This window comes from Mustela putorius, unplaced genomic scaffold, assembly GCF_011764305.1.
Source record: "Mustela putorius furo isolate JIRA1106 unplaced genomic scaffold, ASM1176430v1.1 tig00000135_pilon_pilon_pilon, whole genome shotgun sequence".
Classification (NCBI taxonomy): domain Eukaryota; kingdom Metazoa; phylum Chordata; class Mammalia; order Carnivora; family Mustelidae; genus Mustela; species Mustela putorius.
In genome coordinates, this window is record NW_025421292.1 from 3,133,747 (window position 1) to 3,161,140 (window position 27,394).

Consider the following 27,394-nt stretch of genomic DNA (forward strand, 5'->3'; position numbering starts at 1 on the left):
GGGATTATGGACATTGGGGAGGGTATGTGCTTTGGTGAGTGCTGTGAAGTGTGTAAACCTGGTGATTCACAGACCTGTACCCCTGGGGATAAAAATATATGTTTATAAAAAATTAAAAATTAAAAATTTAAAAAAAATCGTTAAAGAGCCTTTTTACATAGTACCATTTTAGGCACCATAGAAAAAAATGGTGAGGATACAACTCTTGCATGTCACAATCTTATGGTCCAAGGACAACCAAAATCACTAAAATATAGCTTAGTCATGGGAAAGGATATATGTGAAAAATACAAGTCGGTAAACAATATGTAACTCTAAAGTCAGTTATTAGCATCTAATATATGTAAGGACTAAGTATAGTTATGGACGGAGGGCAAAATAGAATTCATTATTGGGTTGGAAAATAGTGACTCTGAGAGGCAGCAACAATGAGAATTACAGGCATGAGATTTGTCATAGACAATTTGTCATACAAATACGCTGTGAGTATCTGACCTTACATTGATCTAACCAGAAAGATGGGAGAAGGGAGCTTGGGAGTAGGTAGCCTGCAGGATAGTTAGCTGAGAGGTATGTAGGTGTGTCAGATGACCATTTTGATTAGGAGAGACAGCTGAGACTGTCCTCTGCTGAGACTGAGCCTCTGATGTCACAGGACTTCACATCTAATCACACAAGGGTGGTTACATAGGCGAGAATTAGAAACTATCCAAGATCCTCTGTGATTATGACTGAAATGTGTGTAGCAGCTTCCAGAGATGTAGAAGAAAAAAGGTTTCATGTGAGTTGCAGCAGTGAGGGAAAAAGCCTCAGTGAGAAGTCTTGCAGTGGGCCTTGAATGGCAAATTGTGGGGAGAATGCTTCAGAAAAGGGGGAGGCAAGAGCACATGAGCAGACTGGAGAGACTAAGTGTGAGACAATTGAGAAGACTGACCTGTGGGAATTATGTCCAGGTGACTTGACCTATATGTAGTTTCCCATGGTCTGCATTTTGCTGATTGCTTGCTTATGGTGCAGTTTCGGGGATTTCCTCTGTCCTCTGTATTTCCTACAAATTAGCAGGTGGACCTAGTAAAGCATGATGAGATTCAGGCTCATTTGTAGGACTGTAGGCGTGTGTGGGGGGTCTTCCTTGATCACATGAGTAAAGGTATGTGTAAGGGTCTAGGATTTCATTTGACCCAACTTAACAAGCCAGCAATTAGCCTGTTACTGTTTCACATTCTAACTTCATAATAAGTATGACTTATTTTCTGAGATATCCTGGTCAGTCCACTGCCCCCTCCCACTTTTGTCTGTACCATCTCTTATCTTTATTTCTCTTTTTCCTATCTTGCTCAATTTGGATTTCTCTCAGCAGTTTCTTTTCAATGTGGGTGCCCTATCCTAGGAAGGAGCCTTGGTTAGTTCCCTGAGTTTAAAAAGCTAGACTGCTCCAGGTCCTTTGGGCCTCCCTGGGGACCCCTTGCAGTGGACTCAACCCCATTAGTTTTAGTCTCTGCAATCAGATTGGACCACACTGCTTTTCATTTAAAACTTGGCTAGCTTGGGCTTCTTCCGTCCTCTGGTCTGTCAGAGGCCCTATTGCTTTCCCTCTGTGTTGATCTGCACAGTGGCTTATAGCACTTGTGTCTGCTGGGCCTTGATGTTTTTCCCTCTTTATATGGAGTTTTATGAGGATAATTTGTCTTCTAGTTTTGTAATAGGTACTGTCCGTGGGCTTTTTGTGGTGTTATCTAGTTGCTCTGTTTGAATGTGGGGATTCAGAAATAACAAAGGCTATGTTGCCACTGCCATTTCTCCAGAATCCTCTTTGTAGGTGCTTGAGTAGAAAGGTCACACAATAATGAGTAGAATGGTTGGTCTGACCTAACATCTTACTTGGCATAGAGACAGTGTGGTCATTAGTCAGACTTGTTCTTTAACTTTCTCTTTTCTCCAAATTGAAAAGTGTTGGCTATCATGCCCGTTTAGTGGATTTCCATGGAAATAATAGCTTCTTACCTTTACTCTTTTCAGGTTCACCAAGAATCTTTCCCCAGACAAAATCAATTTGAGCACCCTGAAAGGGGAGGGTCAGCTGACCAACCTGGAGCTGGATGAAGAGGTTCTACAGAATGTGCTGGAGCTGCCCACCTGGTTAGCCATTACTCGGGTCTACTGCAACAGGGCCTCCATCCGGGTGAGAATGGGGGTCAGAGTGCTGTTGCTGTCCTTGGCCAGCAGGCATGTTTTCTTGAGGGGCAGCTCCCACAGCCCTGAGTGTTGCTTTCCTCTTTCAGATCCAGTGGACAAAGTTGAAGACACACCCCATTTGCTTGGTAATGGCCTTTCTTGATTGCAAGTAATCAAAATGGGGATGGCTGGGATGGGATTTTAAAAGATCTGAGAGGAGATGGTGAGGAGTCCTGACAGGCTAACCCTTTTGGGACTGGTGTTTGCTCTGTCTGGTTTGTGAGCTTCTCTCTGAGAGTGACTGTTTTCTGGGCTTATTCTGAAATTACTGTGTGGTGTAGCAGTTAGCACTGAGACACAAGACTAAGTAGTCCTCGGTTGTTTCGCCTTTTGTTTTTTATAACAAATTTTGCTGCCCAGGTTCTACTTCTGGATTTCCTTTGGAATCTTGACAGAGGAAAAAATTAGAAATCTAGTTCATGTTGACTATTGGGTGATTAGCTGAAAGCCCTTCAGGAACTCACCAATATGTATTTCATCCAAAAACTGGAATCCCCAGGGATGGTAATACCTCTGTAACTTGGGTTTATATTGTAGTTTTCTGCTGTGAGCTAATCCTATGCTTGTCCTCGGTTCTGCTGCTAACGGACATGGAAGAGGAAAGATGAGGCCTCTCCTTGCATTTCAGTTTGTTCATTCATTTGACAAATATTTGTTGTCTGCCCACTGTTGGCACAGCACTCAACTAGGCAGTACAGCGTAGGGATGGATAAGATGCACTGTGTGCTGTGTGGGGTTTTGTGCAGATGCTTAGCTCTCCGTGGCTTTTATTTCAGTGTCTGGATAAGGTAGAGGTGGAGATGAAGACATGTGAGGAGCCTCGGCCCCCAAATGGACAGTCTCCTATTGCCCTCGCTTCTGGACAGAGGTTAGTTGCTTAGGTCCCTTTCATTTCCAACATGTTAACTGTTCCATATCAACTTTTAGTGAAAAATGAACTTTTTATTTGGGAATTTTCCAACTTACACTAAAATGAAGAGAATGGTATAATCAACCCCCAGGCACCTAAGATCTGATTTCAACAGTTGTTAACATGTTGCCATTCTAGTTTCACCTTTTCTTGCCTGTGTGTGTGTGTGTGTGTGTGTGCGCGTGCGCGCACGCTTGTACGAGCATGGCATGCACTGTAGTCTTTGAACGCGCGCGCTTGTACGAGCATGGCATGCACTGTAGTCTTTGAAAGCAAATCCCAGACACCATATGATTCCATCTGTAAATACTTCTAGATACTTTGTCTTTTTTTAAAAAAATATTTTATTTATTTATTTGATACAGAGATCACAAGTAGGCAGAGAGGCAGGCAGAGAGCAAGCTGGGGAGAAGCAGGCTCTCTGCCTAGCAGAGAGTCTGATGCGGGGCTCGATCCCAGGACCCTAAGATCATGACCTGAGCTGAAGGCAGAGGCCTTAACCCACTGAGCCACCCAGGTGCCCCAAGATACTGTGTTTTTAACAGATGGGGACTTTGAAGAAAGAAAGAAAAAATACACAAAACTATTATCACAATCAATAGAATTAATAGGAATTTGTTAATATTATCTAATACTTATTTCATATTAAATTTTATGAATTGTCTCTAAAATATTTTTTCCAATGCAGTATGGCTCCAAAGAGCTCCACATATTACATTTAGGGATATGCCTTTTAAGACTTTTTAGTTCTAAACAACCCCCCACACCCACTCTTTAGTATTCTATTTATTCTTTGTAGAAACTAGATTTTTTTTTTTTAATATTTATTTATTGACAGATCACAAGTAGGCAGAGAGGCAGGCAAAGAGAGAGAGGAGGGGGAAGCAAGCTCCCCGCTGAGCAGAGAGCCCGAAGTGGGGCTGGATCCCAGGACCCTGGGGTCATGACCTGAGCCGAAGGCAGAGGCTTAACCCACTGAGCCACCCAGGCACCTCAAAACTAGATTGTTTTTGATAAAGAATGTCCTACATTTTGTATTTTGGCTGATTGTGTCCTCAAGGATATATTTTAAATGTTTCTCTTTTAACCTGGTAGTAAGATTTAAAGGCTTGATTTGAGTAAATGTTTTTGTTTTCTTGGTAAGAATGCTCTAAAAATTATACCATGTATTTCCTATTGTATCAGGAGACACAAAATGTTCCTTTGGTTAAGATTAATCAGTGGATTCAGATAATGATGGCCTGATTTATCCATTGTGATTAAGGTCCTCATCTACTTCATCTCATGGTGTAAGGACCTTTGATTACCATTGATGATAATTGTGTAGGTCTGTTATATTTCACTATTGATGCAAAACAGGGATTTTATAATTCTTTTCTTCCTATTACATTTATTAACAATAATAGACTAGCAGTAATCTCTAAGATTTTTTGTGGGTGTGGGGGGAGGATGAAGGAGAGTTATCCTTTTGGATTCATGTTTTTTTTAACAGCTTTATTAAAGTATAATTGACACAAAATAGACTACATGTACAAAGCATACAGTTTGATAAGTTTTAGCATATGCACACCATGCAGTCATCAACACAATCAAGACAATGAACATATCCATTAACCCTTAACCATATTGTTGTTCTCCCTTATATTCCTTCCCTTTCCTTTCTCATGCCCTCCTATCCCCAGACTGGGGGGTAAAAGCATGGCTTTCTGTGACTATAGACTAGTTTACATTTTCTATAATTTTATATAAAAGGAATCATAGTATGTAGTATGTACTGGTTTTTGTCTGGCTTCTTTTACTCAGCATAACTATTTTGAGATTCATCCATGTTGTTGAGTGTATCAATAGTTCATTCCTTTTATTACTGAGGATTATATTCCATTGTGTGGAGAGATTAGAATTTGTTTATCCATTTGCTTTTTTTTTTTTTTTTTTTTTTTTAATCCATTCACTTGTTAGTGGACACTTTATTTTCAGTGTTTGGCTATTATGAATAATGCTGCTATGAACATTCATATACAAGTTTTTGTGTGGTCATGTGCTTTTATTTCTCTTGGGTAAATGCCTAGGAATGGAGTGGTCAGGTGGTAGGTATGGTAGGTAAGATTTAGCTTTTTAAGAAACTGTTTCTTTTCTTTCTTTCTTTTTTTTTTTTTTTTAAGATTGTACTTATTTATTTATTTGACAGAGAGTGAGAGGGAACACAAGCAGAGCAAGTGGGAGAGGGAGAAGCAGGCTCTCTGCTGAGTGGGGAGCCCAGTGTGAGGCTTGATCCCAGGACCCTGAGATCATGACCTGAGCCAAAGGCAGATGCCCAACAACTGAGCCACCCAGGCGCCCCAAACTGCCAAACTTTTCCAGAGTGGTTTACTATTTTACATTCTTTTTATGCTTTTACATTTAAATTTTCTTACATCCTACACTTCCATTTACTTTAAAAAAAATGTTTGTTGTATTTCATACATTTATAGTCGTTATTTGTTTTGATATTCAGATGTCCTATCTTTGGCCAGGGAGTGCCTTTCGAAGTCACTGCCTGTGTCTTTTGGAGAAGACCCCAGTAATCTGACATTTCTCCCAAGGAACGCCAATTCCTTTTAGTGAGAAATGTTATTTAAAGAGAACAGTCTGGGCAAAATTGTATTCATTGAGTTGTTATTGCAATAAGGCCTTTTACACGTTCAGTTATAGGGTAATGGTATTTTTTAAAAAAGAGAAAAATAAATCATGACAATATGCGGATATTTCTCAATTCAAATAAAAAAGAGGATTTTAAAATAACTGTTTAGATTTAATGTTTGTATTTTTTGTTCATATGCTGTACCATGGTTCCTAACAACAATAATATAATAAACAATTCACTTTTTTCAATTGTTTAAAAAAATAACAAAGCCAGTATTGTAACTATCAATAAGACTACTGAGTATGGTAGATTTCTGTGTGCATGTATGTGTTTTAAATTTATGATATATCCCACTAGAGAAGTATGGTCGAATACTGTGTTTTAAAGTCACTTGAAGTCATTTTTCATACGTTCAGGATGCCAATTTGACATACAGAGAGGTTTTTTGTTTTTTGTTTTTTTTTTAAGACAAATTTTGCAGTTTTTGGCTCACAATAAAGTTAGAGGAAGGGGCACAGATTTCCCATATCTCCTTGCCCCTGTGCATGCATAGCCATCTCCATTATCAACATCCCCCATCAGAGTAGTACATTTGTTACAGTGGTTAATCTACATTGACACATCACAATTGCCCAAAGTCCATAGGTCCCATTAAGGTTCAGTCTTGGTTTTTGTACATTCTTTGGGTTGGGAAAAATGTATAATGACATGTGTCTACCATTATGGTATTTTCACAGCCCTAAAAGTTCTGTGTGCTCTACTTATTTATCTCTATTCCTGCCCCAACCCCTGAAACCGATGGTATTTTTCACTGTCTCCATTGTTTTTCCTTTTCCAGAATGTCATATAGTTGGAATCACACAGTATGATTCATCTTTTATTTTTTTTTACTTTTTAAAATATGTTATTTATTTATTTATTAGAGAAATAGAGAGCACAAGTGGGGCGAAGGGCACAGGAAGAAGCAGACTCCCCCACAGAGCAGGAAGGCTAATGTGGGGCTTGATCCTGGGATTCTGGGTTGTGACCTGAGCCTAAGACAGACGCTTAACCAGCTGAGACATTCAGGCACCCCCATCTTAACCACTTTTTAAAAAAAAAAATTCTTTTCAGTGTTCCCAGATTCATTGTTTATGCACCACACCCAGTGCTCCATGCAATATGTGCCCTCCTTAATACCTACCACCAGGCTCCCTAACCCCCAACCCCTGCCCCTCCAAAATCCTCAGTTTGTTTCTCAGAGTCCACAGTCTCTCGTGGTTCGTCTCTCCTTCCAATTTCCTCCAATTCACTTCTCTCCATCTCCTAATGTCCTCTGTGTTATTTCTTATGCTCCACAAATATGCAAAACCATATGATAATTGACTCTGTCTGCTTGACTTATTTCAATTAGCATAATCTCTTCCAGTCCCGTCCATGTTGATACAAAAGTTGGGTATTCATCCTTTTAATGGAGGAATAATACTCCATAGTATATATGGACCACATCTTCTTTATCCATTCTTCCATTGAAAGGCATCTTGGTTCTTATCACAGTTTGGCAACTGTGGCCATTGCTGCTATGAACATTGGGGTACAGATGGCCCTTCTTTTCACTACATCTGTATCTTTGGGGTAAATACCCAATAGTGCAATTGCAGGGTCATAGGGAAGCTCTATTTTTAATTTCTTAAGGAATCTCCACACTGTTCTCCAAAGTGGCTACACCAACTTGCATTCCCACCAACAGTGTAAGAGGATTCCCCTTTCTCCACATCCTCTCCAACACATGTTTACTGTTTTGTTAATTTTAGACATTTTAACTGGTATAAGGTGGCATCTCAATGTGGTTTTGATTTGAATTTCCCTGATTGCTAATGATGATGAACATTTTTTCATGTGTCTGTTAGCCATTTATATGTCTTTGATATTGGCCATGGCAACTTCTTTCAAGATATGATTCCAAAGGCAAAGGAAACAAAAGTGAAAATGAACTTTTGGGACTTTATCAAGAACAAAAGTTTCTGCACAGCAAAGGAAATAGTCAGCAAAACAAAGAGGCAACCCATGGAATGGAAGAAGATATTCACAAATGACACTACAGACAAAGGGCTGATATCTAAGATGTATAAAGAATTCCTCAGACTCAACACACACAAAACAGATAATCATGTCAAAAAGTGGGCAAAAGACAATGAACAGACACTTCTCCAAAGAAGACATACAAATGGCTAACAGACACATCTTAACCACTTTTTTTTTTTTAGATTTTATTTATTTATTCGACAGAGAGAGATCACAAGTAGGCAGAGCAGCAGGCAGAGAGAGGGGGGAAGCAGGCTCTCCGCTGAGCAGAGAGCATGATGCAGGGCTCGATCCCAGGACCCTGAAATCATGTTTCTCAGAGGCTTAACCCACTGAGCCACCCAGGCGCCCCTTAACCACTTTTAAGTGTAAAGTTCAGTAGTGTTAACTCTACTCACATCCTGAAACAAATCTCCAGAGCTTTTACATCTGAAATTGGAACCCCATATCCATTTGTATTGGTTTGCTGTGACTACCATGACATAATGCCATAGACTAGTTGCCTAAATAGTTGAAATTTATTGTTGAAATTTCACTAAATTTCAAATAAGTTGAAATTTATTTTCTCACAGTTCTGGGGGCTTGAAGTCTTATTATCAAGGTATCACCAGATCCTGAGGCCTCTCTCCTTGGCTTGCAGATGCTGACTCCTTAGCATTTCCTCACATGGCCTTTTCTCTCTACCTGCTCATCCCTAGTGTTGCTTCATTTTTTCCCTTTAATTGAAGTATAGTCAATATACAGTGTTTTATTGGTTTCAGGTGTACAATATAGTGATTTGATAGCTCTACACATTATGTAGTGTTCATATGATAACATGATATATGATATCACATATATATGTGATATATACATATATTTAATATATACATATAATATATATGTGATATCATATGATATGATATCATATGATATATGATTATGTGATAACATGATATAACATATGGTAGTGTTTATATGTTCATATGATATTAATGATAAGTATAGTTATCATATATTATTGCAATAATATTCACAATATTCCCTGTGCTGTACTTTTCATCCTTATGACTGATTTATTTTACTACTTGAAGTATGTACCTCTTCATCACTCCACCTATTTTGCCCACTCCTCTTACTCCTCCCCTCTGGCAACCACCAGAGTGTTCTGTGTATTTATGAGCTTGTTTTGTTTGTTCACTTGTTTTGTTTTTCAGATTCCACATATATGAAATCATGTATTTTTCTTTATCTGACTTGTTTTACTTAGCATAATACCTTCTAGGTTCACTCATGTTGTCACAAATGGTAAGATTTCATTCTTTTTAATGGCTGAGTAGTATTCCATTGCATATATATATCACATCTTCTTTATTTATCTATTGCTGGGGCAATTGCATTGCTCCCGTTTCTTGACTATTGTAAATAATGCTGCTATAAACATAGGCGTGCAGATACCTTCTTGAATTAGGGTTTTCTTTTTCCTTTCTTTTTTTAAAAAATATTTTATTTATTTATTTAACAGGGAGAGAGAGACATCACAAATAGGCAAAGAGAGGGGGAAGCAGGCTCCCTGCTGAGCAGAGAGCCCGACGTGGGGCTCGATCCCAGGACCCAGAGATCATGACCTGAGGTGAAAGGAGAGGCTTAACTCATTGAGCCACTCAGGCGCCCCAAATTAAGGTTTTCATTTTCCTCAAGTAAAGACCTAGAAGTAGAATTACTGGATCATATGATACTTCTCTTTTTATTTTTTTGAGGAAACTCCATATTCTTTTCCACATGGCTGCACCAAATCGCCATTCCCACCAACAGTGCACAAAGGTTTCCTTTTTTTTTTTTTTTTAAGATTTTATCCATTTATTTGACAGTTTGACAGACAGAGATCACAAGTAGGCAGAGAGGCAGGCAGAGAGAGAGGAGGAACCAGGCTCCCTTCTGAGCAGAGAACCCAATGCAGGACTCAATCCCTTCGACCTGAGCCGAAGGCAGAGGCTTTAACCCACTGAGCCACCCAGGTGCCCCTTCAAATGTTTCTTTTTCTTCATATCCTTTCCAAAACTTGTTTCTTGTTGTTTTGATACTAGCCATTTTGACAGATGCGAGGTGATAGCTCATTGTGGCTTTCATTTTCATTTCCCTGATGAGTGAGGCTAAGTATCACTATCGCTCTTAATGGTTTTTTTGTTTAACAGAAATTATTAATTCTAATGTAATGTAATGTATGCCCTTTTTTTTGCCCTTTATGCTTAACCCTTTTTGTGTCTTAAGGGTCTCTTCCTGTCTGAAGGCATGAAGATATTCTCTTTTGTTTTCTTCTAAAAGTTTTATTGTTTGACCTTTCACATTTAGATATAATCGATCTTTTTTTTTTTTAAGATTTTATTTATTTGTTTGACAGAGGGATAGAAATTGCAGGTAGGCAGAGAGACAGACGGAGGGAGAGGGGGAAGCAGGCTCCTTGCTCAGCAAGGAGCCTGATGTGGGGCTCAATCCCAGGATCCTGAGACCGTGAGCTGAACCGAAGGCAGAGGCTTAACCAATGAGTCACCCAGGCACCCTGATATGATTGGCCTTAAAATGATTATTTCTTTTGTTTGATGTAAGATAGGAGTTAATATTATTTTTTCTCTGTCAATCTCTTCAAACTGACCATGCGCCATTATTGAAAGACCATCTTTTCTCTACTGCTCTCTCACCGCTATTATAAATTAAGTGTCTCTCAATATAGTTGTGATTTGTGAGTACGGTTGAACATTTTTATGTTTAATATCATTTGCACTTCCTTCTCTGTGAACTGCCCATACTTTGTCCCATTTTTATTGGCCTGTATTTTTGTTTTCAGTTTCTTGAAGCTCTTTATACATTAGAGATGTTAGCCCTTTGTGATATAAATTGGAAATACATATTTTTTCCAGTTTATAATTTCTATGCCTTCTTTTTATCTCTTGTAATGAGAACTGATTTCATTTACGTGCCAAGAATGTCTGTGTTTTTCTACATCCAGGAGGACTTTAAGATGGCCTTTGTTCCTCTTCTTACCATTTCTGACCTCTCACTGTGGAAGACCAACTATGCTTTTTGGGATATATTTGACAGGGTAGAGTTGGGATTGTTCTTGACCTCTTGCTCACCTGGCTGTACTTCTTTCCTCTTCCCACTACCTTTGCAGAGTATGCTGTGTCTTTGAAGGTTTTATAAAAATCTAGCATTTCCTTTCTTTAGTTATACCTCCCCTCATGTACAACATTCACATTTGGGTAGTTTGTGGATTATAAAAATATTTTTTAATTCATTCTTTTTAACAAAAGAGAGATTATTTCTAGGTCAACTCTTTTTCTTTTATTTCATTCCTCAAAAAATCCAATTAAGAGTACTGCATCATAAAACATTTTTCAAAATTTAAAAAATGTAAGTAGAAATAGAGAGAGATAAAAGAAAGAAATCATCCATAGTTCTAGCACCCAAAGAGAAACTGTTAATAATCTTGTCTGATGTCTTCCACTGTAAAAAGTGCATACAAAGTCTCACCTGCTTCTGAATATTGGTCTCCCTCATTTGTTGTAGTGAGTATGGCTTTGCCGAGAAGGTGGTGGAGGGAATGTTTATCATCGTCAATTCCATCACCATCAAGATTCACTCCAAGGCTTTCCACGCTTCTTTTGAATTGTGGCAGCTCCAGGGCTACAGCGTCAACCCCAACTGGCAGCAGAGTGACCTCCGTCTCACCCGCATCACTGACCCCCACCGAGGAGAGGTGACAGCCCCAGTATTGCAAGAGGAGAGAATGAGGAGATTCAAAATAGGACTGGTTTTTAAAGGATATTATTCCTGCTTTGGGGTTTTCCTCAGATATGTCCCCCATTCCTGTGACCCCAAGAATCCCAGTGTTACTGCTACATGCCTTCTTCTGTTAGGGATCTCTGATCCACTGCATTCTATTGGTAGGATCCCAACTGAGAAATAGGTGGGAGTTTCTCCCTTGCTAGTCTTTTCCCTCTTAGACTTCCTGCCTCTTGGTTAATTTCATCCATAGAATTAAAGGATTTTACTTTCTCTCCTTTTAGGTTCTAACATTTAAGGAAATAACTTGGCAAACACTTCGAATTGAGGCAGATGCTACAGACAATGGTGATCAGGACCCAGTCACCACTCCACTGAGGCTTATTACCAACCAAGGCAGGATCCAGATAGCCCTCAAGAGAAGAGTGAGTATGTTCTCTGCCCTCGTGAAAACTTCTATCTTTTGTTCTCTTAGACAACCTTAGAGTTGTTGTTCTCTGTTTTTTTAATGTTACTGGCCCTAGAAATGACAATCAAAAGTGGCAGGCCTATACTTCAGTGTTGCACAGAACATTTCTGTGAACATTTGCACCTCCTTGTCACCTGAATTTTGGAAACCACAATTTTTACCTATACATAGGGACACCGACATAGACACCTGGCAGTTGACTACTGTTTTCTTGTTAACCACAGAAAACATTAGTAGTTTCGTAAGAAATTGACTCTCCATAGTGTTTGCTGCTTTCTTTTCATGTTCTAGGTATTGAAAAGCCTCTCTGAAATTAATCAGGCAATAATCACGTTGAGTTGGAATGATACCAGATGTTGAACCCCATGTTTTGTGTGGCCCTTTCAGACCAAAGATTGCAATGTGGTAGCCTCTAAGCTGATGTTCCTGTTGGATGACCTGCTCTGGGTGCTAACTGACTCGCAGCTCAAGGCTATGATGAAGTATGCAGAGTCACTGAGTGAGGCCATGGAGAAGTCAGCCCAGCAGAGAAAGAGTCTGGCTCCTGAACCTGTACAGGTTAGAGGCAAAAACAGACACCCTTGGGGTAGGGGGTGGCTAGAGAGATGGAGGGCCAGACCTAATTCATACCAACATAGGTGAGGTCTAGACTTCATTAGGCATTTTTGGGGCATTTGTCATTTGCATAGGCTTTGTTTGTGCTTCTAATTTATTCTATTCATTGGATGCCTCTGGTGTGTTAGCTATATAGTACTAGCCACTGGGAGGAAAAGTAGAATAAGCCTCTTGTTCCTGTCTTTAGAGCTCTGACTGCCTTACAGTGTGGAGTGTAAACAAATTATTATAATAGGAGGTGGTTCATATATAAGTAGACACTATGCCATGAGAACACGAAGAAGAGGCATCTAACTGCACGGGCTGAAAGGGGGCATTAAAGAAAGACTATTGGAGGAGGCAGTGTTTTGGCATCAGTAAGCTAAGTCCTGGGGAGTGAGAGCTTGGGGGGCATTTCAGACCTAAGAACAGTGGTACTCTGTCTAGAGTTACAAGACTAATTATAACAAGGCTTTTTGGAGTTTGGGTTCTTTAGGCGGGACAGGTCTATGTAAGCTATCAGGTGAACAGTTACGGGAGAGAGCAGCCATCTCATGAAATTGTGGATTTCTCCAGACTGAACTAAAGCTTAGGAAAGGCTGTGAGGAGCTCTCTGGGTTTGGACTTATTTTTTTGCTCTCTGTCACATGTAGATCACCCCACCTGCTCCCAGTGCCCAGCAGTCCTGGGCCCAGGCGTTCGGGGGAAGCCAGGGCAGCAGCAACAGCAGCAGCAGCCGCCTAAGCCAGTACTTTGAGAAATTTGATGTGAAGGAGTCCTCCTACCACCTGCTAATCTCCCGCCTGGATCTGCATGTTTGCGATGATAGCCAGTCCCGAGAGCCAGGTACTCTGGTCAGCCTGAGCCTGGGCCTGGTGCTCCGTCGGCACCTTTGCTCTTCTCAAGATGGGGAGTGCTTTGGGAAGCTTCCCTTAATCCCATCCATTTCCTTGGGCCTTGGTCTCTGGTGGTCTCTTGCTCTGTTGGTGTGAGGTAGTGCTTTTAGCCTTTTGGGTGTGGCGGGACCAGCATCCGGATTTAGTAAAATACAGAGGCCAGCACTCTCGCAGGCCTCACTGAGTCAGAATCTTCAGGGGCAGAGCTCAAGCAGTGTACACTTTTTTTCTTCCCTGCTTATGTTGGCCAGTGCTGGCCACTGGTGTGAGCTTCTAGGAAAGTAAATTCAAGTACAGTGTATTTATTACACAAAATAAATCTATGTGGTAGAATTTGGGGAATTTTTCACGAGATATATTTAGATAAGGGGATAACTCCCATCCCACCTTACCCAGGTGTGGTGTATGACTCTGTGAGGAACAAGGAACAGAACAAGTTCTTGTGAATTTGACTCTTCTCCTAGGATTTGGGTGTAAAGGGAGGGGAGAACTAGGTGGGACAGAAAGGGCTGTATGATTCTCTGGAGTTGTTCTAATATGCAGCCATATATGACTACTGCTGGCTGATCCAAATTGAGATGGGCTGCAAATATAAGGTACACATGGGATTTTGAAGATGTAGTAGAAAACCAGAGTGTAGAATACCTTGATAATTATTTTCATATTGATTTATGTTGAAATGATAAAATATTGATTATATTCATATAAGTAATAGTATGTATTAAAATTAATTTCACCTTTTGAAAAAACTTTTTCATATGACTACTAGAAAATTTAAAATTACTTATGTGGCTCACATTATATTTCTAATGGATAGCATTGCTCTAGAACTGTTTGTTCAGTATAGTAGCCAATAGCTACATTTGGCTGTTAAAATTAAATAAATGATGGGCTCCTGGGTGGCTCAGTGGGTTAAGCCATTGCCTTCAGCTCAGGTCATGATCCCGGGGTCCTGGGATCGAGTCCCGCATCGGGCTCTCTGCTCAGCAGGGAGCCTGCTTCCCCCCCACCTCTCTGCCTGCCTCTCTGCCTGCTTGTGATCTCTCTCTCTGTCAAATAAATAAATAGAATCTTTTAAAAAAAATTAAATAAATGAAAAAATTCCGTTCCTCATTTGCACCAGTCACATTTCAAGTACTCAGTATAATCTACAGACCATAAAAGATTTTCATCATCACAGAAAGTTCTTTAGGACAGTGCAGCTCTAGAGGGTCCTTAAAGGCTACATTTTTGGTTTTTCTTGGTTTGGGTTTTCTTGTTTTGTTTTTGTTTTTGTCTTTTGGTGAAAAAATTTAGATTTAGCTAGCTGGACTCAGTTTAGATGATCCCAGTTTTGTTGGCAACATCCAAAGCCTCAGTCAGGAGCCAGATGAACATATGCCGCCCTCTTTCTATCAAGCCTGATTTCAAGGTGTTGACCTTGGCCATGTCAGTGTCCTAGAGTTTCTTCACAGCCTGTTTGATCTGATCCTTGTTAGCCTTGACATACATAATGAACACAAGTGTGTTGTTGTCTTCTATTTTCTTAATGGCTGACTTGATGGTTAGGGGGTACTTGATGAGAGCATAGTGATTGGGCTTGTTTCCCCTAGGGGTGCTCTTTTGAGGGTATTTGGGTTGCTAGGTGACGTGCGGATCTTCTTCTTTTTTTTTTTTTTTTGTGACTGTGGATGCCTTTCAACACCACTTTCTTGGCCTTCAAAGCCTTTGCTTTGGCTTCGGCTTTGGGAGAGGCAGAGGCTTCCTTTTTCACCTTTGACACCATCTTTGTGAAAGGGATCTACTTGCTTTTTCATTAAGGGACACCGTAGCCTGGGATGTTGGGCCCTTGAGTAACATGCATACCTCTCCCTTGGTATTGGAGGTGAAATTATTGGAAACTGGTGGGTCCTTGGCGACAGTTTGGCTTGAGGTGGGGTAGCACTATCTCTTAAAATAAAATTGGAACAGTTTATATTCCAGCCTTCAGAGAAGAGGCTACTGATTGATGGGGAGGAGTGTCACTTGCCTGTTTTTAACGCTTCTTCCTTGGGATGAGACCTGTGACCCCAAAATTTTCTTTATCACTCTTAAGGCCATGCTGTCCTCATCCTCATCCTCAGCTCATTGGAGAATTTTAATTACTCATTTATGGAGACTGTTTACCATTTATGTCTCATATATGATTATGTGTTTATAATTAAATATGTTGATAATTGGTAATTCTATTTGATTTTGATTTTAATTCTAGACCCTATTTTAATATATTCAATTTCTATAGTTTATTGTTCTTTTTCATCTAAATAATTCCAATGGAGGGAGCATTGCTATGAAACCCTCTTCCTCCAGTACCCTCAGTCATACATTTTTAAGTAGGATGGTATCACCCAACAGCAGTTGCAGATTGGCTCTTTCTTTTTATTATTATTTTTTAATTTTAATTTTTTAAAAGATTTTATTTATTTATTTGATAGAGATCACAAGTAGGCAGAGACAAAAATAAAAATAGTATATACTTGATAATTTAATTCTACAAGTTATTCAGCAAATCATTAACTAAGTGCTGAAAAGAAAGAATATTGACCCAGTCTGAATGAATACCTAGTAGCTAGATTAGCTAAAAGATTTTTTCTCATATCAAGCAAAAGTTAAAAGTTGAGTTTACTAAGGGGTGCCTGGCTGGCTCAGTCGGTAGAGCATGTGACTCTTGATCTCAGGATAGTGAGTTCAAGCCCAACTTTGAACATAGAGCTTTCTTTTTTATTTTTATTTTTTTAAAGATTTTTATTTATTTATTTGACACACAGAGAGAGAACACAAGTAGGCAGAGAGGCAGGCAGAGAGAAGGGGGGGAAGCAGGCCCCCTACTGAGCAGAGAGCCTGATGCAGGGCTCGATCCCAGGACCCTGAGATCATGACCTGAGCCAAAGGCAGAGGCTTAACCCACTGAGCCACCCAGATGCCCCTAGAGCTTTCTTTAAAAAAAAAAAAAAAAAAAAATCACTATAATTAATTAAGAAATTTATTTAAATTTTCCATTTTTTTGTTGAAAAATACTTTTGAATAATTAAAAAATTTGATTATATTGCTGTTGTATATTTCTATAAATTGCTAATTTGCATGTATAATTTGATACATTATAATTTATATAAGAAATAGGTTTCATTAAATGTTACTCAGCAAATATATTTATAAAGTTGTTAAATATTAATAGCTTTAAGTTTTAAATTTAACTTTTAATTTAAAAGAATAATTTAGTCTTTTGTCACCCTGCATTGAATAAAAGGAGTAAACTTTATACTTTTTTTTTAAGGTTTTATTTACTTATTTGAGATAGAGTGAGCAAGGAAGAGCAATAGAGAAAGAGCATGAGGTGGGTGGTAGAGAGAGAGGGAGAAGCTGGTTTTCCACTATGCAGGGAGCCTGATGCAGGGCTCAATCCCAAGCCCTGGGATCATGATCTGAGATGAAGGCAGATGCTTAACCAACTGAGCCATCCAGGCGCCCCTGTATTTATTCTTTTTATGTATAAAGCACAAATAGACATAGCACATAAGCAGATATATAGTATATCCGTGGTACGAAAATTTCATAAAGAGGCAATTAGGAAAAAATGTCAAAGTAAGTTCCTTAGAAGTAGTGATAATGAACAAAAAGATTGAGAAAAAGGAACATGAGTGTAGGATGGTGATTAGTCCAGAACTTGAGGTGGTGAAAATCCAGACAAGATAGAAATGGACCAGCTTACACCCAGAGGATCCCATGGTATTTCCCTTTACCCTAATAAGAGATAGAAATGTAGAACAGAGTCGGTCAGACAATATGCATATGTAAGAGAAGTAGTTTCTATTCTAACTACTCTATAACAATTCTTAGAGTGTAGTTGGAGAGGTAAGGTAGCAATAGAAAAAGTTTGGGATGCCAAGTGGCTCAGTCAGTTAAGCATCTGCCTTTGGCTCAGGTCATGGATCTTAGGGCCCTGGGATCAAGTCCCACATCGGGCTCCATACTCAGCGGGGAACCTGTTTCTCCCTCTGGCTGTTCTGCCTGCTGCTCCCCTGGCTTGTGCTCTCTCTCTTACACACAAATAAATAAATAAAATCTTTAAAAAAAAAAAAAAGGAGGGAAAGTTCATTCATTTAGTGAGAATTAAATGTAAATTCAAGATAGACATAGTATAATATTTGACTTAATGCTAGAAATTCCAGTTTACCTACAATATTCTATATGTATATTTTACAGTTTCCTTGTTAGTTCAGTGTTTGGAGTTCCATGGTACTGTGTATGTATTTTATGTAAGGATTGTATAATTAGCTCTGAGGCCAGGATATGAAAGGAAATAATGTGGCTTCTGGTTGGGGAGAATTTGGCTTATGTTATTCCAGGTCTTGGGCCGAGGAACAGCAATCCTGGCATTGTTAGGTTTTGGGGAACTAATCAATCAGAATTTTAGCGTGTTGGTGGGATACCTAGGATTGTAATCCCTGAATCCTGAGTTTTGCTGTTTCTTTTGCCTTTCTGGAAATTTGGCAGTCACTTAACAGAAATAACATACTTTTTTGGGGTGTTGTCCGCTGACCATTGTAAATGAAGAGAGGAGGGCCTCAGACTTCTACATCACTTGACATCATGGCCTTTGAGTTGCACTTGTGTATCAACGAGGCTTTTTTTGTAGAGAAAGAGGGGAAGGCAGCCAGGGCGTGGGGGTCAGGGCTGGAGGGTAGAGAGAGAAAGAATCTTAAGCAGGCTCCACACCCAGTATGGAGCCAGACGTGAGGCCCAGTCTCACAACCTGGCGATCATGACTTGAGCCAAAATCAAGAGTTGGTCACTTAACAGACTGAGCCACCCAGGTGCCCTCAGGCTTTGGAACTGATCCTCAGAGGACTGAAGTACTTCAAGTGCTATTTAGGCTTCTGTGTTTCTTCTGCCGATGTTCACCTTTATTTTTCTTTTATAGGTGTCTCTGCAAACAGACTCATGGGTGGTGCAATGCAGCTTACTTTCCGCAAGATGGCATTTGACTATTACCCCTTCCACTGGGCAGGTAGGGCAGTTCTGAACTGCAGCAGTGCTAGTGCATCCCAGGTACCTGTGTACTGAGGACAGATTCCTGGATTCATTCCTGACTTTCTAATAGGAGGGTGTGCCAGGAATTGCAACTCAGAGCGGTGTTGGGAATAGCCCTCTTCAAGAAACTTGTTGGGTCTGCTATTGATGATTCTTTATCAGTGGTGGGAAGAAGTAGGAGGAGAGGCATTGGTTGAGATGTTGACTCTGTGCTCTGCCCCTTACTTCCACTAGTTTTAGAGCCTTTCGAGTCGTCTGTGGTCAAAGATAGTGGTAGTCAGCAGCTGGCCTTTTAGGGAACCCTAGGGAAAAATCACATGTGGAATCCAGAAGAACTTGTGTTCCCACTAGAGAATTTTTACTTACCCCAGAGAAGTCTGGATTGGGGTGAGGGATCAGATTCTGAACTATGACTATTCCATTGGAAGGGGAAAATCAGAATGTTGGATCATGATCTTGGACCAAAACCTTTTTGCTTCTTTGTTGCCTAGGGGACAGCTGCAAGCATTGGGTACGGCACTGTGAGGCCATGGAAACCCGAGGCCAGTGGGCCCAGAAGTTGGTGATGGAATTTCAGAGTAAAATGGAGAAGTGGCAGGAGGAGACGGGTCTCAAACCACCTTGGCACCTGGGAGTAAACTCTCCCTTCAAGAGGAAAGCAGGTAGGTCACAAGGAGCTGGAGGACTCCCATTGCTTAGCCTTTTGCTTTTTTTTAAAATTTTTTTTTAAATATTAAAATCTATTTATTTATTTGACACAGAGAGAGAGAGAGAGATCACACGTAGGCAGAGAGGCAGGCGGAGGAAGCAGGCTCCCCACCGAGCAGAGAGCCCAATGCAGGGCTCCATCCCAGGACCCTGAGACCATGACCTGAGCCGAAGGCAGAGGCTTTAACCCTCTGAGCCACCCAGGTGCCCCTAGCCTCTTGCTTTTACTTTAGTATATCCAGTGAAGATGAAGCACTGGACTAGTTAATTACCTGAACCTCAGCCCAGGGAAAGACATCAGTGACTTTTTTTCTTTGCAGAGTTCTAGTTGTCTTTAGGAGTAGCTGCAGTGTTGGGGAGAGGTTGTTGTCACCTTTATTCCATAGGCTGTGACCTTGAATACAATTTTTGAGTTCCTTCTAGGAGCTTGACAGTGTTAAGCTCTCTTTCCTACATATAGCCTTAGTGATCTTATGATTTTTACTTTCCTAATTCTATTAGTAATGAGAGTTGAATGTACCTGATTCTCTTCCCTACCTTCTTATTTTTATTTAGATTCTCTCTCCAGTCCTCGAAAGAACCCCCTTGAGAGAAGCGCCTCTCAGGGCCGACAGGCTGCCTTTCGGCCTCCCGCCTGGAATCGCTTGCGCTCTAGCTGCATGGTAATACGGGTGGATGACTTGGACATCCACCAGGTGAGAAGCCCAGGATGCCGGGAGACATGGTTGGAAAGGGGTGGAGCAGTATATTTGGAAGGCAACAGGTGTGAACAAGATTGTGGAATTCAGGGGCTGCTTCCCTCACTTCTGAGGGGATAGATAACACTGGTCTGTGTCTTTGTAAGCGCAGATGGCTGCTGAGAGCAGGACCCGGGGTTCCCCCAGTTCCCTCTGATACCCTACTAGAAATCTGTCCCTGAGAGAAATGAACTTGCAGATACTGTGAGCAGGTGTGAGAGCGCCTGCAGTACGTGTGAGAGGCACACTGCTCCCTGTGGCTGACTTGGCAAGGGTGACAGTGGCTTTCTAGGACCTCAGAGGAAATTGAGGATAATCTATTCTTGAGGCTGTATAGGTGCGAACAGCAACTTGTGTGTGGTTGTGTAGGTTTCTACAGCTGGACAGCCGAGTAAGAAGCCATCTGCACTCCTTTCCTGTAGTCGGAAGCTTCACAATCTTCCCACTCAAGTCTCGGCTATTCATATTGAGTTCACAGAGTATTACTTCCCCGATAATCAGGAGCTTCCAGGTAAGCATCTGATCTGGTCACTTTTTTTTTTTTTTTAAAGATTTTATTTATTTATTTGACAGAGATCACAAGTAGGCAGAGAGGCAGGTGGGCTGGGCGGGGGAGGATGCAGGCTCCCTGCTGAGCAGAGAGCCCTATGCAGGGCTGGATCCCAAGACCTTAGGATCATGACCTGAGCCGAAGGCAGAGGCTTTAACCCACTGAGCCACCCAGGCACCCTTGATCTGGTCACTTCTTACTTTTTAGCTCATGCTCTGCACATCTGCCAGCCTTGGGGCCATGGCTTGTATTCTCATTTGTCGCTAGGAATTTTAGGTGTTCGAGCTAGTTTTAGCGCACCTTTGTTAAAAACTCTGCCTTGTATAAATATGCACCTTGCTTTCTTCATAATAAAATGTATATCAGCTGGTAAGTAGGAGTCGAGTTGCTATTCTATACACAGCGATTCTTTTTTTTCCCTGCTTTCTAGTTCCCTGTCCCAATCTCTACATTCAGTTAAATGGTCTGACATTTACTATGGATCCTGTCAGCTTGCTCTGGGGAAACCTCTTCTGCCTGGATTTATACCGCAGTTTGGAACAGTTCAAAGCCATCTACAAGCTGGAAGATTCCAGCCAGAAAGATGAACACTTGGATATACGACTGGATGCCTTCTGGTTAAAGGTAGAGGAGAGTGGGATTTTTGTTCCCTGTTGGCAGCCCTAGCTGCATTTCTCCCAGGGCTATGATTCAGGGTTCTGCTCTGTTCCTTTAAGAAAAACAGTGTAACAGTCCAAATGGTTGGTCTTTTATCCATGTATTAATGGAAGGTTGTGGAGTTACTCAGATGTCCATTCTGAATTGGGTTTCATTTTCTTTCTGAAGGTTAGCTTTCCGCTGGAGAAGAAAGAGCAGGCTGGGTTGCATCGTCCTCAGGCCCTCGTCTTTTCTGCATCGGGCATGACTGCCACCAATACACGTCATGCCCCACATTGTAGTTGTCCAGACCTCCAAAGTCTCTTCCGAGGTTTTGCAGCTACTGAGTTCTTTCATTCCAATTATGTTCACTTTCCCAAGGTTCCAGGTGGTTTTAGCCTTCTGCACATGCTTTTTTTACATCATGCTTTTCAGATGGATTCCCACCTCCCTCAACCCAGTTCCCTCCCTCCCCAGAGGCTTAAGGCTTCCCAGGATCTGTGGTCCATCCACTTCACCCAGATCTCCTTGGACTTTGAGGGAACAGAGAACTTCAAAGGCCATACCTTGAATTTTGTGGCCCCCTTCCCCTTGTCCATTTGGGCCTGCCTACCCCTCCGCTGGCAGCAAGTTCAGGCACGGAAGCTCCTTTTGACCACCGAAGGCAGACTGAAACCATCTGCTAGCTTTGGCAGTCCTGTCCATTCTGAAGCCCTTGCCCCTGATGCTGTGCCCCATCAGAGGTCAAAGACTGAGCATGATTTGAGAAGCCTTTCAGGCCTTACGGAAGTCATAGATGTTTTGAGAGAAGGCAGCAGTAGTGTGGACAGCAAAGGGCCTCTGGCTGAGCTTGAGGATGCCGCAGATGTTCACATGCTTATACACTCCCCTTCACACGTCCGCATAAGGCTTGACCATTACCAGTACTTGGCTCTGCTCCGCCTGAAGGAGGTACTACAGGGTCTTCAAGAACAACTGACTAAGGACACAGAGGCCATGACTGGCTCTCCTCTACAGGACCAGACAGCTTGCATCGGGGTCCTCTTCCCTAGTGCTGAGGTGGCTCTGCTCATGCATCCTGGCCCGGGGGCTGTTGACGCTGACTCTGCAGGCTCAGATACCACCAGCCTCATTGATTCAGAGCTGTCTCCGTCAGAGGATAGGGAGCTGAAGTCTGATGCCTCCTCAGACCCGGGCCCAGCAAGCCCCGAAAAGGTTCTGGAGGATAGTGGCGTTGAAAATCCAGATGCATCCCAGGATATACCAGTGCCTCTCCATAGCAATGGAGAATTACAGGATTCAGATTCTCCTGCACAGCAGGAGGCAGGGAAGGGCCATGAGGCAGTGGATTCCTTACAGGCCAAGAGACTGAACAGAGCTCAGGCATCTGCCTCACCAACTGTGTTGAAGCCCCCAGGTGGCAGGGATCCTGCTGTGAATGGACAGGCCGAGATCATCCCCTTAAAGAACATTGAGGGAGAATTGTCAAGTGCTATTCACATGACCAAGGATGCCACAAAGGAGGCTCTGCATGCCACTATGGACCTCACCAAGGAAGCTGTGTCCCTGACTAAGGATGCCTTCAGTCTGGGCAGAGACCGCATGACCTCCACCATGCACAAGATGTTGTCCCTGCCCCCAGCCAAGTGAGTGGCTCTCTGCCTCCTTCATTCACCCTGTTTCTTCCTCCTAGCTCTGGTCGTTGGGCCTAAGGCCTCCTGCCGTGTGTATTGTTAGACTGGGGAATGGCATAGAATGGCCTCTTCAAGTAGCGAAGCCTTTAGTTTTCAGTGCTATGTGCAGGGCATTGGAAGAATTTTCTGGCTACTTAGATACCAACTGGATAGAATTATTTTCAAGACTACATCTAATTCTGTGATAGGAGAAGAACCAGAAATTAGATTTGCACCTGCCTTGATATAGCTTAGCCTATTCTTGGGCAGTTTTCAAGTCAACATTTACTGCTACATAGGAGCTTCCCTCCTCTACTGATGCACTATTATTGATACAGATGTACTCTGTGAGAATAATAATAATAATACCTGGCATCTGTATGATATTTTATCGTTTTTAGTGGCCTTTCATATAATATTTTGTTTGATTTGCTCCTCACAGCAACCCCATGAGGTAGCAATTGAAATTCCTCAGATAGAAATATCCTCTGTTCATAGCTGAGTGAACTGAAGTTTCAGAGGATGAGCCATGGGTCCTGTATCTTGTAAACAGAGAAGCTGGGACTTTGGATTTGCTCTCTCAGGTACACCTCATCAATGTCAGAGTAATAGAGAAGGAAGAATTTCATATGCTCGTTCAACAAAAATTTTTCGAGCCCCTACTTTGTGCCCAGCTCTGTGTCAGACACTGAAGATACAGTAGGGAGTAAGCAGAACAATACAGAAATGCATAATCAGAAGAGTGGAGAGGTATGGACTTTTCCATTGGTGCCTTGTGGTTTTATGAATGATAATGAAGACTGTGGGAAATCTTTGTTGGGATGCTTTGTGGTTTGGGGACCATGGTTTGAAGAGCAGTGGCTTTGGAGCTTTGTCTGAGTGGATTATGGGTCTAAGTGGGTCTCTAAGCAATGTCAGTGTTACTACTTGGCTAGGCACAGATAGCCTAGAAGGAAACCTTGAAGGGATAAATGATATAATAATACTAGGCAACACAGTGCTTTCTTTGTATCGGGCACTGTCCCAAATCCTTACAATATCAATCCATTGAATTCTTGTAACAACCCTGTAAGACAGGTACTAATATCAGTCCGCATTTTACACATGAGGAAACTGAGCTCAGAGAGGTAAGAAGCTTGCTCAGGATCACACAATTCATGAGTGGTGGGGCGAGGACTAAGAGGTTGGACTACCAGCCACCAAATGTGTCTTTCTAAATGGAGAAGTGTAAAGGAGAGGGGAAAAGAGGAGAGGGAGGTGATAAAGGGAAAAGAAAGGTGTGTGACACAAGCCCCTTTTCAACCCCCAACCTTGACTTGCAGATGACCCCAGTCCCATGACCTCTTCTCAGTCCTCTCTGTCCTTGGCTGTTCTGTGGCATCAGCCTTGCCGTCATGCTGACCGCTTATAGCCCTGCGCGGCCCCTCACAGCGCACTTCTTGGCAGGAGTCAGTCCTTCTTCTTCTTCTTCTTCTTTTTTTTTTAAAGCTTTTATTTATTTATTTGACAGAGAGAGATCACAAGCAGGCAGAGAGGCAGGCAGAGAGAGAGAGAGAGGGAAGCAGGCTCCCTGCTGAGCAGAGAGCCTGATGTGGGACTTGATCCCAGGACCCCGAGATCATGACCTGAGCCGAAGGCAGCGGCTTAACCCACTGAGCCACCCAGGCACCCCAGTCCTTCTTCTTTGGCTGCTTTCGTCTGCCTTATGTCCTATAAACCTAACTGCTCCACTGCACTAGGCTCTCCGTAATCTGATTACTTTTATCATAATCTTTATGTTTTAAGTTATAAAAATGATTTGTGTTCATTTTGTTGACAATGTAGAAAAATAAGAATAAAGAAGAAAACAAAGTCACTTGTGACAACACAGTGCAGAGATAGCCACTATTCACATTTGGATCTGTTTTCTTCCAGTTTTTATACCTTGTTTGGATATGTACGTGAATGCTTATATGTGTGTTCACATACACCATACACAAATATTATTTTTACTGTAATAGAATTGTTTATCATCTAGAAAATTTCCAGTTGTATTCACTTAATGTTTGTGAATCATTTCCCGTTCATGAGGTGTCTGAAAACATAATTCTTAATTGCTCTGTTGTATTCTGACAAATGGATGTATCCTAATTTATTCATTCATTCCACTATGGGGAGGGGTTTAGTGTGTTTCCAGTTTTTCTCAGAACCAAAGCTGGCTTTTGTTTTTGTGAACATTACTCTTTATGTATATCTAAATCTTCAGAATGAAAACCTAGAAGCGAGTTATTTTTGGGTCAGACGCTGCAAACATTTTTAAGTTTCTTGGTTTGTTTGCCAAACTTTAGGAAGGTTCATATCAGTGTACTTTTGTATACTTTCTCTCTAGGTTATTTTATTCTTCTCCTCACCTCTGCTCTAGTCTGTATTTTCACTTCTGACTTTTCTCCCCTTTCCTTCTCTTCATCAAAAATGATGTACCACACATAGTAGCCCATGGATTTCCCAGGGGTGTGGGGAACTTCAGATACATGAAAATAAATTCCCTATCCCTCCACAGACCAGTTCTTTCTTTTTTCAGTAGTATTGTTCTCCTGCCTCTTCCAGCCATTTGTCAGATTCTGACTGTAATTCCTAGAGCAGGGATTCTCAGACTGAAGCATGCTTCGGAATCATCTGAGGGGCTTCTTAAAACAGATTGCCAAGGGGCGCCTGGGTGGCTCAGTGGATTAAAGCCTCTGCCTTTGGCTCAGGTCATGATCCCAGGGTCCTGGGATCGAGCCCTGTATCGAGCTCTCTCCTCAGCAGGGAGTCTGTTTCCTCCTCTCTCTGCCTGCCTCTCTGCCTACTTGTGATCTCTGTCTGTCAAATAAATAAATAAAATCTTAAAAAAAAAAAAAAAACAGATTGCTAAATCCCACTCTTACAGTTCCTCATCTAGTAGGTCTGAGACAGGGCCTGAGAATATGCATTTCTAAGCCCGTTCCCTCTCCCCGTTGGTGCTGATGCTCCTACCAAGATGGAACTTTGAGAACACTGCATTAGGGAGTCTCATATCCATTTTTGCTGTCTGTTCCTGCATGTGGACTATTTCCGTAAACTATTAATTGATACCCTCATTGGAGGTATTTTCCTCACTAGCTTGTTTGAAAGAGCCAGTTCAAACTTCTTAAAACACAGGTCTGATCTCGTTATTTCCCTACTCTAAAACTTTTAGGCTTTTTCCTTCTAACCCCTGAATTTAGTTTGAACTTATTAGTATGGCATAATCAATTATTATGATATCTCCATGTGGCACTTTTTTTGGTTTTTTTTTTTTTTTTTTTTTTAAAGGTCTTATTTATTTACTTGACACAGAGAGAGAGAGATCACAAGTAGGCAGAGAGGCAGGCAGAGAGAGTGGGGGAAGCAGGCTCCCTGCCGAGCAGAGAGCCCAGCGCAGACCCTGAGATCATGACCGGAGCTGAAGGCAGAGGCTTAACCCACTGAACCACAAGGTGCCCCCCCCCTTTTTTTTAAGTAGCCTCCACACTGGGGCTTGAACTCATCTGAGATTAAGACCTGAACTGAGACCCAAGACTCGAACTGGTAACAGACCAAGACTCGAACTGAGACGAAGACTCGAACGGGTAACACCCAGGTGCCTGTGCTTTACAGTTTTTTAATAGACTGTTTTTTAGAATAGTTTTAGGTTTATAGGAATATTGAGCAGAAGATACAGAGGTTTCCTGTATATACCCCCTATGCTTTATAGTTTTAAAAGCACTTTCATATATAATCTTTTATCCAGGTTTTTCTGTAATCTGGCTGCAATCCCTGTGGTTAAAAAGTGGGGGCGGGGGGGAACACTTAGCAAAAGTTAGGAGACTTGGGTTTTTCTTAATTCCGTCTTTAACTATGACCTTGGGTCAATTTCTTCTTCTATAAAATGGTAAGACTAAAAGATCTTTAAAGTTTTTTTTTTTTTTTTTCACTGTGTTTTGCCTTTTTAACTTTATCTTCTACTGCTTTCCCATCAAAACCTAAGCTCTAGCTGGGTTAAGCTACTGGCTCTCAAGGTACTTTTTGTTTTTCAGCTCCATGTGTTTGCTCTTGCTGTTTCTTCCCCATAGAATGCTCCTTCCCTGTCTCTTCACAGCCCTTCAAGGGCTCCTTCAAATGCCATCTCCTTCTACAAAGCCATTCTTGATAACCGTTTTCACCTCCTTTCCCCTCTTTGATGTTGCCCAGCCTTTGGCTTGTACCTCTGTCCTTCTCTTATGGTATATGTGATATACTCCCATGTGTTGATAGGTGTTTCTGAATCTTATCTCTCCTGATCATTTACACATTCTTGGAGGACAGAAGATGCCTTGTTCATTATATTATTCCCTCCGCACTCCTACCTTGTACCTTGTATTATGCCTTATATACAGAAACTTTTCAGTAAATACCTGTGGAATGGATGTGGATGGCTTCAGGTGTTCTTCCTTTGCACTGGGGCTGTAGGTAGTTTGTCTCTTTGTATAT

At 41.5% G+C, this 27,394-nt stretch overlaps 1 protein-coding gene across 2 annotated transcripts in view; it reads left to right on the forward strand.

The window, feature by feature from the left end:
- UHRF1BP1 (UHRF1 binding protein 1) overlaps positions 1-27,394 on the forward strand; it is a 66,500-nt gene that overhangs the window by 28,941 nt on the left and 10,165 nt on the right. The window contains exons 2-14 of one of the 2 annotated variants that reach the window (XM_045074730.1): positions 2,020-2,182; positions 2,283-2,321; positions 3,012-3,103; positions 11,379-11,568; positions 11,879-12,019; positions 12,451-12,621; positions 13,311-13,503; positions 18,493-18,579; positions 19,094-19,264; positions 19,866-20,005; positions 20,417-20,558; positions 21,028-21,221; positions 21,423-22,879. In XM_045074730.1, the coding sequence (XP_044930665.1) occupies positions 2,020-2,182; positions 2,283-2,321; positions 3,012-3,103; positions 11,379-11,568; positions 11,879-12,019; positions 12,451-12,621; positions 13,311-13,503; positions 18,493-18,579; positions 19,094-19,264; positions 19,866-20,005; positions 20,417-20,558; positions 21,028-21,221; positions 21,423-22,879 (3,180 nt within the window). The remainder of the gene's footprint in view (positions 1-2,019; positions 2,183-2,282; positions 2,322-3,011; positions 3,104-11,378; positions 11,569-11,878; positions 12,020-12,450; positions 12,622-13,310; positions 13,504-18,492; positions 18,580-19,093; positions 19,265-19,865; positions 20,006-20,416; positions 20,559-21,027; positions 21,222-21,422; positions 22,880-27,394) is intronic. The other variant, XM_045074731.1, reaches the window with a different exon arrangement.